The sequence below is a fragment of the Erithacus rubecula genome (assembly GCF_903797595.1).
Source record: "Erithacus rubecula genome assembly, chromosome: 14".
In the NCBI taxonomy this organism is placed as follows: Eukaryota; Metazoa; Chordata; class Aves; order Passeriformes; family Muscicapidae; genus Erithacus; species Erithacus rubecula.
In genome coordinates this window covers 8,380,138-8,396,068 of record NC_136666.1, presented here as the reverse complement: position 1 = coordinate 8,396,068, position 15,931 = coordinate 8,380,138, and the positions used below count along the sequence as shown (strand labels likewise).

Genomic DNA, 15,931 nt, shown 5'->3' with positions numbered 1-15,931 from the left:
ACCAGTATGGCTGAGGTAGGCTGTGACAGCTTGTCATTCACATCAAGATAAAGGGGCTGGAAGGTTCACAATCAGACAGAACTCTTAACAAATTCATCACCCAGGCAGTTCCAGGGTGACAGTGTGAGAACCCAGCTCTCCCACCCCAGGGTCACATGTGAGGCGACTGGAAAGGGGCTCAGTACTGTCCATGATTGATTGATTAAGAGGAGTGGTGAGGACACTCATCAAGGCCACATCTGCTTACAAGCACCAGCAGAGCCCTATAGAACATCTCACACACAGTTAAAGTGTGTCAGGGAATGTGGTTAAATCCCCCTCCTTCCATTCCCAATCCAGTTACCACTCAGTTCAAGAGCCTGGTGCTCTCTTGGCTCACTCCTTAGCTGTCATTTGATTTGTAGCTCATCCATTCCCAGCAGCTTTTGTTCTGGAAACCAGAGAGACTGACATGAAGACTCTGCTGACAGAAGACTGTGTGCTCCACACATAGGGGAAGACACCCAGCCTCATTTTTCTTACTTCTGGATCATTCAGCCTTAAAATCTCCTGATTGTGCTGTGTACATCCAGAGAAAGGGCAGGGAGAGGGACACAATCTGTGCACCCTGCTTAGGGCAAGATCAAATCAAATTACACTTCTTGGTGGCACACCCAGGAATCCTGGGCTCAAATCTCAGCAGCACAACAGGGACTGCTTCCACTAAGAGAAACTGAACTGCAGGTGCTTTGCCACTAGGGAGTTTGATGGTGAACAATTCAGGGAGAGTTTGGGGGTACCCAGGGGTTTATGATGCCAGAAAATAAGGCTGCACACACAGTATATTGCTGGCAAACCACTGCAAGATTTTAATTTTGTGAATACTCTCAATTACTGGCTGTGAAACATCCAAGGGCAGCTTGTGTTGCTGACAGTCCAGGTAGAGAAGTATCTCACCCATCACTGCTTGTGCCCAGAGCTATTGGAGAGCATAAAAGGGAGGCTGGTTTCAATGCAATCAAGGCTAAGAGCCATAGCTCTTCCTGACTGCTGGTTAGCACAAACCATCTCTAAGGCAGCAGTAATCTCAGAGTACAACATCTTTCAAAAGCACTTTGTAGTGAAAGGTTTGCTTGAGCTGTGTTTTAAATAGTCACCTTTCCTGCATGAAGCTAGGCTGTTGCAGTGGATGGAAAACGTGAGTTCTCATTTCAGCTTTTCCTGTGGTTTTCAGAATTTTCAGGTATGTTTTGTTTGAGGGTTTTGGTTGGTTGGTCTTTTTAACAAAAGAAATAAACACCTTTCAGAGAAGCTAATTTAAAAAATGTGTACAACATAAGAGACTTGAAAAGGACATGAATTATGAAGCTGAAGGACTGAGAAAGCATCATCTTCCTTGATCTCTTCCAAGAAAGAAGGCTGACTTGTACAGAAGCTTTTTCTTCAAGCAAAAGTCAGATATTTCAGAATTAGAGAAGAAATTACTTCTATTGAACACAAGATAAAAAACTCCATTCTTTTTAATCTAATGGTATTGTTTCCATATTACAAGGCCCTAGAAATATCCATCAGTTTGAGTTTATATTGCACTTCCCTTCCCCTCTGGTCCTATTCAGATGAAGCACATCCATAAAGTTCAGCCAAAGAAACTCAAAGTTTAAAATCTCTAGTGAAGAGGGCTGGATTGCAGAGGGTTTTTTGAATATGCCAGAGCAAGAAGCTGTTTCATGCAGCAAGTACAAGTGCAAAAAGATGAAATTAATCTACCAAATTAATCTTCCTGCATGCAGTGCATTTATCAATCCCCATGTGCTTCCCAAGGGGTATCACTTCCCCTGTTATGCACACAGATCAGATGTTTCTATCCATTACTCTTACCAAATACCAAGGATGGTGGACAGAGTTAGACCTGCCGGAAAGGTTCATACGCAAGTGGAATTTCAACAAAATATTCAGAAGAAAATGTGCAGAATAGATCACCAAATCTTTCCTGTTTTCCAGCTATTCCCACTTCTCAACCTTTCTAATGATTGTGGTCCCCAAGTGCATCCACACATAGCCCTCCAGCACCAAATTTAGTGAGAATTGGGCACTTTACAGTTTGTTGGTCCTAACTGATGCTGCCAAACAGGAGCATGCTTGGAAATACTGGGGTATCCATTTGTATGCCACACGTGCACACAATACTGAGCTTAATTGGCACTATTAAATCAGCCTCAAATTGAGAACAATGCATAAACATGCTCAAGAATCACAAAGTAACATTCTCTTACAGATTCACAATAGGCATCTTGACCTGAATTTAAAAGGCATTTTTATGTCTAAACATGCAGGCAGCACTCAGCAGGATTTTTCAAAGCTCCTTTGTATACTAAGGTCAGAGCTACCTTTTAACTGTACAGGTTAATGCATTAACCTGATGGGAGGCTTTCTTTCATGGTTACATTCCCTTTCATCTTCACACATTTAAATATCTTTGAAAATCTGGACATTCATTCAAAAAATTCAGGTCTCACCTAAGTACCTTCAGTCAGTGCCAATTGCCAATTTTAAGAATTTTTCAAATGTGTCTTCTGTGCTAGAAAAAATGGCCATTTTACCCATCATGTGTACCAAAACAGAGGGCTGCAAAACACACACAGAATGTTGCTAGAAATGTATAATATTGACTAACTTTGCCACAGGTAAACATGAATTTTTAGGGGGGAGAGTTGTTGCAAATGCGGAGCAGGGAGAAAAGCTTTTTAATTTGCCTGGGATTTTCAATAAGGATTTAGCAGAAAAAGCCATCCTGCTCTTCACCTCCCTCTGCCATTCCGTGGTTTGTCTTGCTGGATAGTGAGGGCAGGGCAATACTGCTGCATTGTGCAGTACATCCAGGGATACATCTGCAGGAAAAGGAAGGTGTGGGAAGCAGAGGGTTTTCCCACAACAGCTTTTTGGACATCAGACTGCCAGGCTATGAGAGGGAAGGCAGCAGAGTCACCTGAGGACTGATCAGGCTCACACACACCAAGACAGATGCTGCAAATGAGGATGCATCCTCTGCAGAAGCTGTCTCTGCAAACAGGCTGAGTCACCACCCCACCAGCAGCACCCCAACGCCTGCTGTGACCCTGTCCTTGTCCTGTCCTTGTCCCCACAGCTCTGCAGGACAGCACTAGAGCTTCTGCCTGCAGGGAAGGCAACCTGCAGCTCAGGGATGAGGCTCTCTGCAGCCACAGTACCTCGAGATCTGCATTTCAGAGAACAGCTGTGTAAGACAGCAGTGGGAACAGCACAGGTAGAGTCCTGAGAAAGAATGAGATGTTTGTTAACTCATTTCACTAGAATGCACAAAAGTCAGAGAAACAGGTTTGACTGCTAGATCAGCCATGTTGACTTCCACACAGCAGTTTGCCCAGCTGAGATTCAACATGCAGGAAAAGTCTTTGACCCAGCCTATGAGAGGATGGGCAGGAAGACTGCCAGGGCCAGCCAGAGCACAGCCTCAGCTTTTCCCCACATCTAGCAAGGGGGTTTGAGAGCAGGCAGCTCACACCAGCCTCAATTGCAACACAGGTCCCCATGGAGTATGTGGGGCTGGTGGGGAGGCAGCATCTGCTGTGGCTGATCCAGCCTAACCCTAACCCTGACCTAGCCACCCACACACTAATGAATTTGTTCAGTTGCACATGTCTAACTCTTTATTAAGCATTAATCTGGTCACATCTAATGCCAGTGCCTGTTCTTCACAACATTTAGCTAGAATGTTTAAAAGGAAGATAAAGTCAGTAAATGTCAAAATGCAGCACACACTGGGTCAAGTTCTCTGAATATTTTCTGTTTGAAACTTTCCATGTCACACCAGCATAACTGCAGGGAATTTTTGAAGCAGTAATTTGTAGAAGCCCAAGTAATAAAAGTTAGGGGTTGGGGTTGTTTTTTTCCCCTTCCTTTCTATTGGAAATCTTCCATTTGATACAATCCAGCCAAACTCTGGGATCTGAAAACACACCGTACCAAAGCCAGGCTGGTAGAACTCAAGGTGTAAATATAATAATGAAGTGACAAGGATAAAGAACTACAATTCATAGGAAAAATTCTGAGCCTTATTGGGATGGCACTTCCACATGCCTTTCTACATAGTAAAATCTGGAAGGTGATTAAAACTGGAATGACCACAAAATTTTAAAGTGCAATTTTAAACAATGAAAAACAAGGAGAAAATTAAGCTTTTGACTAGACAGTGACAGCTGTTGTGCTATTGCAGCATATGCCTTATGGTCCACACAAAGCCTGAACTGTATCCTTTCAACACAGGCTACAGAAATACATGGATTTGGTGTGCTGAAGTTCTAGGATGATTCTGTCTTTTCAATTCTGCAATAATCTGGCTTTTGCTGTCTCAGAGCCATGACCTTCCTGAGGTTTGCACTTCAGGGGGAGTTTCCATTCCCATCCCCAGAGCTGCAGCCATCCATGCTGGGAATCAGCAGACCTGTTCTTCCTCACCAGCCACTTCCTCAGGTCTTCAGGTTCTCCCCTCCACATTCCAAGCCCTGCCTCCAAACACCTCCCACAGCAGCTCAGCTCTGGGTTTATTTACAGATTTTACTGGCATTGCTGCAATTCCAAGTGTTGCCCTGCAGATAAAGAGATGGAGAAGAGCCATGCCAGCATTAGTGAGCCAGGGCTGTGCTGAATCTGTGCCACTGCTGCTGCAAAACCTCCTCTCCCTAAAAAATTCATATCACCTTCATGGGCAAACACTCTAATATTTACTTTATCTCTTTCATTCTCTGTAATAATTGCTTGATAGCCATTCAAAAGAGCCTGAAAGACTGAAGACTTTAGAGGTCTCTTTCACCCACTGAAAATGAGTCTCTTGTGTTGTCTCTATATCTCTAAATCCAGTTACCCTGCTGCTGGTACAGCTGGTGAGGCTCCAACAGTGCAATCAGGACAGGGAACCCTGCAGCAGAAAGGCTGTTGCTAAGGCTTTGACACTCTCATATAACTCTGCTCAGGGCAGGTCTAATCACTGCTGTGCTTTAAAACCACTGATAGTTCTAGAGACTGGCTCACACTCCACCTGCCAGCATTGTCAGCACTGGTGGAGCTGGGAAAAAGCCTCAGCAACCACAGGAAAAATTCTTGGGGCTGATTTTCTTGTAGGGAGTGCATTGTGCAAATTGCTTCTGTGGAAGCTCTGCATTGAGACTTATCTTCACTGCTTCTTTTTCCAAATTTCCCTTTTATATCTTTAAACTGAAAGCTTTTGTGGGGAGGATTTCACAGCTGCTTCCTACCCTCTTCATAAGGGCAAGAGGCTTCTGGTAGGAGGAGAAATGGCAATAAATCAAGTGAAAGGCAAAGAAGAGGAGATTCCTGGGCTCTCACATGTGCTGACACACAAGTGAGTGCCCTCAGCTTTATCTGCTCACTCTCTGCCTCTATCAGAGATTCACGTCATTACTCAACCCAGTGATTTCCGAGGGGGAATTCTTTCTCTGTCTCCTTGACACAGGAAAACCAATGCAGGCAAACAGGCAGGGTGGGCACCTGTTCATCACCTCTGCATGCACATTCAGATAGGCTTTGCTTAGAAATCCCTTCCCTCCAGTCCCTGTCCCCCAGGGCTGCCTGGCTGATGTTTTCTAAAGGCTTTGGCACTTCACAGCCACCTCCAACATGATTACAAGGTCACAGAACCACATTGCTCAACCCTTTCCTCACTGCACCAGCTCCACATTCACCCCACAGTCCACTTCAACTGCATCTGAACATAAACTCACAAATTCATTTCTGTTCTTCTCTCCCATTTCTCATTTCCCCCACTCACTGAATGCCTCAGACAGGGCTGAGTGTACCCTCACTACCCTTAGTAAGGCCTGAGAGAGGTGTGGGTTTAAGTGTATTACACATATGAAAAGTCTCAGATGACTGTGCCATAGCAACACACAGCATTTCAGGGTAACACTTCAGACATCAGAGATCCTTTGTCTCCTAACATTAGATTTTTTGCCTTCTTTACCCACACAGCCCCCCCACCACTGGTGCACCTCCAGATCAGGAGCCTGCACAGTCCATATCTCACAGAAAACCCACCAACTTCCAGAAGTCACCCAACCCTTCATTTCTTCCTAAATTATGAAATATTTTATAATCCTTCTAGCTGAGGTCTAATTTTTTAAAAAAATTTAATAATTTCACTCTGGTTTTGACACGCTACTTACAAAATGCTTGTGATAACCAGTTCACACTAGTCTTGACCTAACCTCCTATGGAGATCTATCATATTCAGCTGCAAGACAGCATCACCAACATTAACAATTCATCTAACCCAGGGAAACACTCGGAGATGCAACTGATGTATGAAATGAAGTTGCACATCCCATTTGGATGGGAGTGACAGTTTCCATGGTTACATGGGATCTGCACCTCAGGGAAGTCCTAGGAGGCAGTGGGATTGCAGGGAGAGACCCAGGTGTTAGTTTTAATCCAGTTAGAACAAAGACTAACAGCAAAACACATACAGCAACATGAACCCCCAGACTGGATAACAAGTCCTAGGTAGCTTGGGTAGCCCATACTGCAAGCCTGAGCATTTGTTAGGAGAAGGAGAGGATTAAAGCTCACACACAGGGAATCTCTTGCCCAACAAACCCAGAGCAGCCTGCAGTATGGACATACCCAAAACCATCACAAGGTCAGCCATGAACTGCATCTGCCACAGCCACCAGCTGTGAAAAGCCAAGAACTTGAGAACAGCAGGGACTTGCCCTCAGAGCATCTTTCCAAATATAGCACTAGCTACACCAAAGGGGAGAAATAATGGGCAGGCAAAGAAAGGCCTCCAGCTGAAAGCATTGTTTCTCTTTCAAACTCTGACCTGAAATAGATATAAAACATAAACTAGACCTAGAAGGCAAACATCTCTTTCAAAATAACAGTCTCAAAGTTGCTCCATTTCTAAATCAGTTCCTCCCTTCCCATGACATAAACTTAAGCTCAGAAATTAATTTCTCTCCATATAATTTAATGTCTCAGAGGTGGGTGCAGCTGTGGTGAATTATGCCATTCCAAAGGCTACCAAGAGATGGCACCAGGATTTCTGTGTGCCACGTGTTCGTCCAGACCTCTGGAACAACCTTGGGAGATGCTGTTCCTCTCTGCCTCATCAATTCCTCATCTATTTTCAAATCTCGCCTGAAAACATCTCTTTCTCCCTTGTCTCTACCTCTTAATTTTTCAATTTCTCTCATCTACTGCTATTAACAGTGCAATGCCAGTAAAGTGTAATTCTGAAATGCAACTCTATTTGTTCTGCAAAGCAGCACTGACATACCACCAGTCTGAAATGAGATTTTGTAACTGATTATTGATATTAGAACAGGTCATTCTTTGAGAGAAACCACACAGACCGTAAAAATAATGAAAGAGAAGGAACTGCATGAAATTGGGACACCTCTGGCTCCAAGATCATTTCTGCTATTACAATGGCTCACTGCAATAAACTTGCACAGTAGGGTTTATTTACTCATCTTAGTGATGCAACAATCCCTGCTTCATGATAGCTGAAATTTTAGTCAAGTTGAAGAGACACTTTATAGAAACAAAAATTTTCAAGACAACACTCTTTCTTTCCTTTGTTGCTGGCATCATCTCATCAGAATGGTATTTTCTAGTTTTATTTAACAGGACTTCTAGGATAAATCCCATGTAGATCAAGGCCAGATGGGAAGCAAGTCATTTAGCTGTGATATAGCTCAACTGAAATGTTTTTTTTCCCTTCCTGTGAATTTTCTACATGAATCAAGTGAACCAAACGTGGCTGTTTATTCTCAAAATGCTAAGCATTGATTAATTCTGACCACATTCCAATAGAATCATGTGTTACTTTCCAATTAAATATCCAGACTGCTCAACATGATTAATGACAAAACACAGACTAACAAGAGGAATTAAGAATGATTTGCTTTTGATCTTCTATCAGGAACCACTGCCAAATAAACAAAGGCATAAAGCTGTGTATGGAGCACTCCTCAAAAAGAACCCATCACAACAGCTTCCCTATCAGGTTGAAGAAGAACTAATCCCCATGTTGGTGCCTTGAGTTTCTGCTCTTTCTCAAAATACAGTCTGGCAGTGGCCAGATATGCCAGATATTCTTCTGCTCAAGAAGAGAGCAGCTGGAAGTTTAGACCAACCCAAGAGATGGAATTGCAGGAAATGTTTATGGTGATCTACCAGCAAGACATTACCCAGGATAAAGGATAAAGAAAGATCTAACAGCCTGCACTGGGTCTAGGGCACATTTGCAGTTGGATTTCTTCCATGTGCCTCTCCATCATGCTCAGCAGAAAAGGTAAATCCAATATTCAGGTAATCCCCAGCACATCTCCTCTCTTTGTCTAAACCAGACATAGCCCACTGCTATTCTGGTTTCTGCTGTCAGTGTTAAGCTCAGGAAAGCACTTGTACAAACATTTCTTGATGTGGCACCTTGGTCACTTTTTAACACCATGGGCTCAACACTTCAACCTTAGACTGAAAGCACCAGTTTCAAGATGAGAAAACAGATTCTCAGTTTTATGCAAACAAAACAGGATTTATAAAAAAGCAGAGTAATATATATATATATACACATAGTATGTGACACAGGAATCACTTCATGGCCTGAGCACTTAGCAAAGACAAGGCACCTGTGGTATTCTCACTCCTCCTGGGTTCTGAGCCCTGACACCAGATGGATCTGACTCCACTTTACAAATCTCTTTCAGCAACCTTCTACCTGACCCAGCTTTAAATGCCCATTATGCCACTTCCAGGCTGCCCACTGCAGACTCATCCTCCACTGCACAGAGAGAAATAAACATTTTCAAGACCCCAAGTTTCTAGAGACAAACTTTTACCACAGGTGAGGAGAACTTGCTCCTTTTTCCCCTCAGTATGTGAGGAATCAAGATATCCACCTCAGGTGAAATAGAGTTATATGGGAGGATTTCCTCCCTTTAATGAAAAGGGAGATTATCAGCAAGCATTTGAAGCACTGGGACTATCCAATAAGCACCAAACATAAGAAGAATTGTGATCAAATGTCAGAAGTGGGTAATGCTGGACATGAGCAAAGGCAGATAATTTCTGCATATCACATTTTCTAGTGAATTAATTTGGCACCATTCCCAGACCTTTTTTATTCACTTTCCACTTTTAATTAAGTAGTCAAACTTTACTGGAATAGGCCAATGTAGAAAGCCAAGTATTCTGAATACCCACAGAAAGAGTTTTTATTTCTGATGAATACTCACTCTTGTTGTAATCTTTCATACGAGGTTTATGCGAACACTTACCATGAGCCAGCTCTGCTCAATATGATAAATAGATGTACTCATAGAGGTTTGAAAAACAAAGACATTTTAAAAGACTCTCCAAATTGCTTTAATAAAACTCTGCACCAACCTTTTAGCAGCAGAAAAGGAAAACACAATGGAGGGAAGGACCAATGCACCAGTCACCCCACATTTGCCATTTTCTAAAGCACAGGTCTTCCTCTTGTGAAAGGAGAATAAATTCTGAGGGTTTCGGTTTCAGCCTCTCTGATACTATATCTTCAACTGGAGGAGTCCTAGAAGAGCCTGTACAACATGTAACCACAGGTGAGGACTTCAAAGCCACTGGTGAGGATACCTGGTGACTGATAACCTGGACAGAGCCATGCAGAAGAGACCAGCTCCTGGCTGACTAGAGAGCAAACACCTTCCACTGTCACATTCCATAACACATCCTAACACTTCTCAGAACAAGCTGGGAAAACAAGCAACAGTGTTGAAAGGGACACAGGAAAGTAGGAGAGGGGTAGAAGCTGTGGAACATACAGGGATAATAATAATAAGGATGAAAGGTGAAAAGAGCAGTGATCATTGCACTGTGTGAGGCATCAGAGATGCTACATTAGAGAAAGTGTTGATGGAGTGAAGATTTGAGCATCCCACACACACTCCTATCAGATATCCCAGCTCCTGACATAAACAGAACTGAGAAAAGCAGAACATCGTCTGGCTTTATTTTAAACTGACCCTGTGAAAGGTATCAGGAAACCTTCTCTGCAGAGCAGAGATGATCTCCGTGAGAGATGGGCAAGACAACCTTGTCTCCAACTCTCTTGGATGTCACAGTGGTTAACTTGAGTTCTCCACACCTCAGAGAGTTCCACGTTTTTTCCATGTAGCATTTATCTCAGATATGGATACTTCTGGAGAGATCCACAGTCATGGCACCAGCAAGCTGCAGACCTAAAATGCCTAACTAAAGCCAATAAAGCCCATGAGTCACAGTCTCAGGGGAATCAGAGCTACTTGGCACATACCCAGAGAAGGTCAATTGGAGCATGGGGAGACTATTTCTAAATACCCCAGAGCTTTGCCACTGGGAAAAATAAATAGAACTATGTATCTTGTTTCCACATCTTAGCGGGCTAAATAAATAGCTGTCCCAGGGCACTCTCCAGGGCAGATTCTTAAAGTGACCTTGGCCCTGCTGCTGCCCAGGACAGGGGAATGGGGGTGTGCCCACCAGAGAAGTGGTGCATTTTGAACGCTGCATTCCTGGCAGCTGATCAGAGAGCAGGGTAATCTCAGCTCCCACAGTTGCTGGCTGCTCCTTCCCAGCAAAAAGGCAAACCATGGTGGCACATAGTCATGAGGTGGAGAGAAGGCATCAAGAGAAATGAAAATGAGGAGTAAAGGGTTTCTGGGACAAAATAGGAGTTTTTCTCTGTAGGCAGGTAAGATGCTGGTGCTCTCTATAACTTCCATACTGATAGCCAAAAAGAGGCAGATGTTTTTGTGACCAAGAACTACACCAAAACACCACACTCCCAATTTCACAGCCACTTTGGGAAGAGCTGCATCAGTGTCAGATAGCTGGGAGCACATGCTGAGCTAGACAAAGAACACAACACCTTTTTATCCTTTCTCCCCTGCTCAGAAAACCCATCTAGAAGCTCCCTGCCATAGTCACCTCACAAATTTTTAGCTAGAGCAAGTTAAATAATGGAAGGACATTTTCCCACATGCACCCACCTTCATTTTGTGATGAATTGCTAAGATGCTTAGGTCTTTCAGACTGCAGCTATTTCCAGACACTTGCTAATGCTGGGAGAGAAGATCTGCAATCCACTCTACAGCCTGTTCTTCTGGTCTCAAGACCTAAATTTTTGCCAACAATATCTCCTAAAGCCACTTTCCACAGTGAAAGCAGCACCTCCAAGTGAGCTGCAGACAGAATCTCCACTGACTGATAAGAAACTAGTGCCTTTTAATGAGTTGAAATCGTGTTTTAAAACAAAACAGGTTTGTGTGGCTCTTCTGATGTGAAACAGGCTGTCTCCACTGTGCCACTGAGCTCCTCAGCTACCCTAGTTATGAAACAAAAGGCACAGCTCTGAGCCCTGGGCAGGCCAGCTGAGTGGCCACAGGCTTGAGCTCATTCAGGGCTCTTGTTCATCAGATCAAGAGTAGGTGGGAACCAAATCACTTTTTCCTGTGAGCTGGGTCTCAGCAAAGATTGTATGTGCCATTTGCACACTCATGAAAAATATGTTTTAAGAAGAGCACAAATATTTTAGGAAAGAAAAAGAAAATTAGGAAACTGAACTAGCAGTGAGAAAGGTCAGGTAGACAAAAATTAATGTTCAAGACACCTTTTTTCAAATGAAAAATAAATTCAAGCTTTCCAGTAATAAAAAGGCTTATTAGCTATCAAATGGAATTTACAGAGGGAAATTTTGAGTTTGCTTTTCTGGTGTTTGGTTCTGTATTCTAAATGGAAAAAAATGTCCACAGAAGAATTCCAAACAATTCTTGTGCACCAGATGAAAGGAAGAAAGAGCTAAATATTGCATATTGACAATGTGGAATCTTTGAAATCAAAAGCAGAGTGTTTCTCTGGTTGTTTCCCATAGAAGTGAGTATTTTAGAGCACTTTACAGACTACACTTACAGCAAACCCCAGCCACACTCCCTGCATCTCCAAATGTATCTCAGCAAGAAGCCAGGCTGGAAAGGTATGACAGATACCAAGGTCCCCACTTCCCCTATGCAAAACAGTCAATGGAAAATAAAGCACTTTTGCACAAAATTAATTTAAAAAGTCTTTAGGCAGCCAGTTGCATTGCTTAACAGAAAACTGATACAGACCCAAGTCCCATCGCACACAGATCCTGGCCTACCACTGGTCTAATCACAGCCAACACTTCCACAGGAAGAAAAACAGTGAATTTAGTGGAATTTGCTTAGTTAAGCATGGTCTTGGACCCATCAATCACTTTTGGTTGCCTCAGAAGCCAAGCCCAGCTCTGGGTCTTATTCTGGGCACCCCTGTCATACATAAAGCAGTTCTCCTGGCTGCCCATATCTTAAATTACTACATGAGGGCTGAGGGAAATGTTGAAGGATGCAGAGATATCCTAGGAATAATATCTTACTGGTAATATTCTTTGAGTTGAGTAATATCCAAACCTCTGTATAGGAAACATCCTGGTATCCCCACATAGAGGAATCTCAGGTATTTTGTCTAAGAGAGAACTGAAGCTGTGAAGCAGTTCCAGGTACCTGGCACTGTGCTAGAAACCCAAAAGCACAGGCAAAAGTGAGTTGGCTCCCATCAACAAAGCAGCTGCAGGAAGCTGTGCATCTTCTGGACCCCCTAACTACCTTATTTAGAAAAGCAAAATGTCAAAAATGGTGTATCTCCAGACATGTAGGCAGAGGGACTGGAAGAAAGCTGCCCTTAGCTAACAACAGTACTGAGTGTTGATGTGCAGCTTCAGCACTGATGGCTGGTGTAAATTAATGCAGATTCCTTCCCAGTTATTGTGTCATTTGGGGTATTGAGAGAACTGGTGTCAGTCTGTGATGGTAACAGCAGGATGGACATTATTTCATGCATCCAGGGTGACTGGCCTCCACTTCAACCATAGCTAAGCAAGCAGGGTCCAAACTGTGGCTGTTCATCCTTCTCACCTCGTGCTCTTCCTGAAGCTGCTTCCTCAGTAATCACCAGCCATGGACCTCCCCCATGCCAGGTCCATGCAGAAGCCACAGCTAGCTGAATGCTGCCATGTCCTTGCTGACACATGCCTGGGCAAGCAGGGACTGTGCCCCACAAGCCACTGCATGACCCAGAAGGAGAACTGGCAGGCTTAAACAAATGGGATTGTGTGGGCACAGCTCACAGCAGCTAATTCTTCCTCCTGCTTTTAAAGAGCAAGCCACAGACACTGGCTTGTTTTGCTCTTTTGATGCAGATGTTTTGCTCTTATAAAATTTGTCTTGAAAGGCATCTGAGGAAGTGGTCAGAACAGACAAGTTGAGGACTAACATTCAGCATTAAGATGAAGACATAAAATGGACTTGATGTCTTCAGAAAAGAACTATTTGAGATATGTGGGATGGGCTTAAAAGCAGACGCAGATTAATACTGGTAAGAACTGTCATACTTCAAAAATATCATGATGACCAGGTCATGACTCTCTGCAAATGGAGGATGAGGCAGCACTGCCACGATTCCACTCTACCTACCCCTAGGCTGGTGGTGGCAGGAGGCTCTTGCTGAGTGGGAGGCAGGAGTGGCTTTGTCTGCTGCCAGCACATGCTTCTGAAAGCCCAGTTGTGGCTGGGAAATGAAGGAGGGGACCTTGCAATCAAACTGCCATCGCTGTCTAGGGCACAGTACAAATAAAGGGCCACCAGCATGAATCATATGATGAATCACAGCATTAATGTGTCCTTTGGGGAACTATTTCTGCCTCTTAAAAAGCCCTGCAGATTTAAAGTGAGTGGAAACTGCATACATTTCTGATTTCTTTGCCTCTTCAAGTGGAACCAAAATTTTATTTCTTGCTGTCCTGAAAAGATGAGTTCCCTTGGGGCTACTGCCTACCTGACCGTCCTGACGTGCCTCTTGCTGTAGGGAGTGATGACTTTGAAAAGCAGCTCCATGGCTCCATTGATGCCAAGCATAGTTCCCGTGGTAACTATGGCAATAAAAGGGAAAAGCAGTCAGCTCTGAAGCAGGCAGCTGGCAAACATTGCTTAGAAGGGATGTGGGGAAGAGTAGCTGCCCCTGGGGCTATGAACTCTCTGGGATCCCATCTGGACTCCAGAGGTCCCCTTACAAACACAGAAAGTGAAGCACAAAGCTGTCTGTGGACATAACCTGAGCCAAAATTGGGTGTGAAACCAATCCTGCAGCTCTTTCCCAATTTCCCCAGGGCCCCCTTTCCTGTTGACATTGTACTCTCCAGAGAACAAATCCTATTTAAACAGGGTCTTCTCCCAGGAAAAAAAAAAAAAAAAAAAAAACAAAAAACAAAAAAAACCAAAAAAAAACCGAACTCAAATTCATCCCACATTTCCTACATGCAACTCAATGAGGACAGTTCATTTAATAGGGGCTTACAAGGCAGCATTTTCTTTCTGTGCCATTATTCAGCAGAGTGAAAGTGGGTTTGGGGGGCTTCTAAATGCAGTTTAATTTCATTCAGGCCAATTTTCTCTTTAATCCTTCACTTTTTAACACACTAGGAACTTTTATGGATAGATTTTGCAATCAGTTTCAATACCTAATGCATAGCCTAGGTGTTTAGCCAGACCTCCCCACCATGAGACAGGATATCTCTGTGTAATGAAGGAAGAAATACAGCCTTGAAATACTAAATGTAAGCGACCAAGGTGAAAGGATCAGTAATCAACAGCAGCCAGAAGGAGCCCTGGCTGCCTGCCCACTGCTGGGTTTTGGCTGTTTTGTAGATATCTCCCAGTGGTCATCAGAGAGCTGCCAGAGGGCCCATCATCTCCTGCTGTCCTACTGTGTCCCTGCCAAGCTGTCCTGTGATGGAAAGCCTTGCAAGGCCTGCCAGCTACACTCACACTGCCTGGCAATTCATTAGAGACAGGGTGCTGGACAAGGCTGATCAAACTCATCCTGCTCCAGAGCAGGATGTGGGCAGCCACAAACATCTGGTGGCAGTGAAGGGAGTGACCCAGAGTGGGGCATGAGGTGAGACAAGGATTCACCTAAGCACTCTCAAGAGTTTTGTATGGTTCTGGCTTCCCTTAAGTTACTCTGTAATTTTTAAGGTTGGGAACATGTAATCCCCTGGTTTGATATCATATCCACACAGATTTTCACCTAACCTCCCCTGCAGCCTCCCAGCTGGGCCACAGAACCCACAAAGTCAATGTTATTAATGGAGAGTGCTGGAGGTACATGGAGAGTAACAAAGGTGCTCCAGCAAAGGTACAGAGGTGGGGCTCTGGTCTGACATTAACAGAAAAGGGGCCAGGCTGCCATGAGCATCCTAAAACCTCTGCAGAAACAGCAGCTGAACTGAGTGCAGGTGCACTGAAGCAGGGAAGTGGGCAGATCATCATTTTGGGTGAGGGGCAGCCCAGGGTCACTGCACAGCTGTGAAACCCAAATAAAGGCACATTTCATCTTCTGGCTTTGGCTGCATTTTCAGCCACACTCAGAATTTCAAATACTGCTTATCAGGGGGGAGAGGTTGAGTGTTGAGGCTTGGCTGCTTGCTGAGGAAGCCCAAAGCATGAAGCCAGCTCCTGTCCAGGCAGAAGGGACCTGCAGGAGAGCTAAATCTCAGGATGCACATAGCAGACTGCAGACAGGATGGCCATCAAGAATTGTCTGCTGGGTGAGGGATGTAGGGAAGGAGAGGAAAGGGTTAGAGTGAGAAAAGGGAAATTTGTGCTGATGAGCTCAGTGCTTTATAGCACAGAAAGCCTGTATGAATATGTAATGATCCCGAGAGGATACTGGAAATCCCATTGCTTCAATCATTTAACATGAGGGCATTGCCAAGCAAGAAAAGCTGGGAGAGTGCACATCTGAGGGGATACTAGTAAAAAGACCAGGATCTAGCATCTGCTTCCTGGGAGACCTTGAATAA

General features: G+C 44.0%; 1 protein-coding gene across 1 annotated transcript in view; it reads right to left on the bottom strand.

Annotated features, from left to right (window-relative positions):
- Positions 1–15,931, bottom strand: part of AGBL1 (AGBL carboxypeptidase 1) — a 264,251-nt gene that overhangs the window by 225,655 nt on the left and 22,665 nt on the right. Inside the window, 1 exon segment of the mRNA XM_079318217.1 lies at positions 13,906–13,999. Within this exon segment, the coding sequence (XP_079174343.1) occupies positions 13,906–13,999 (94 nt within the window).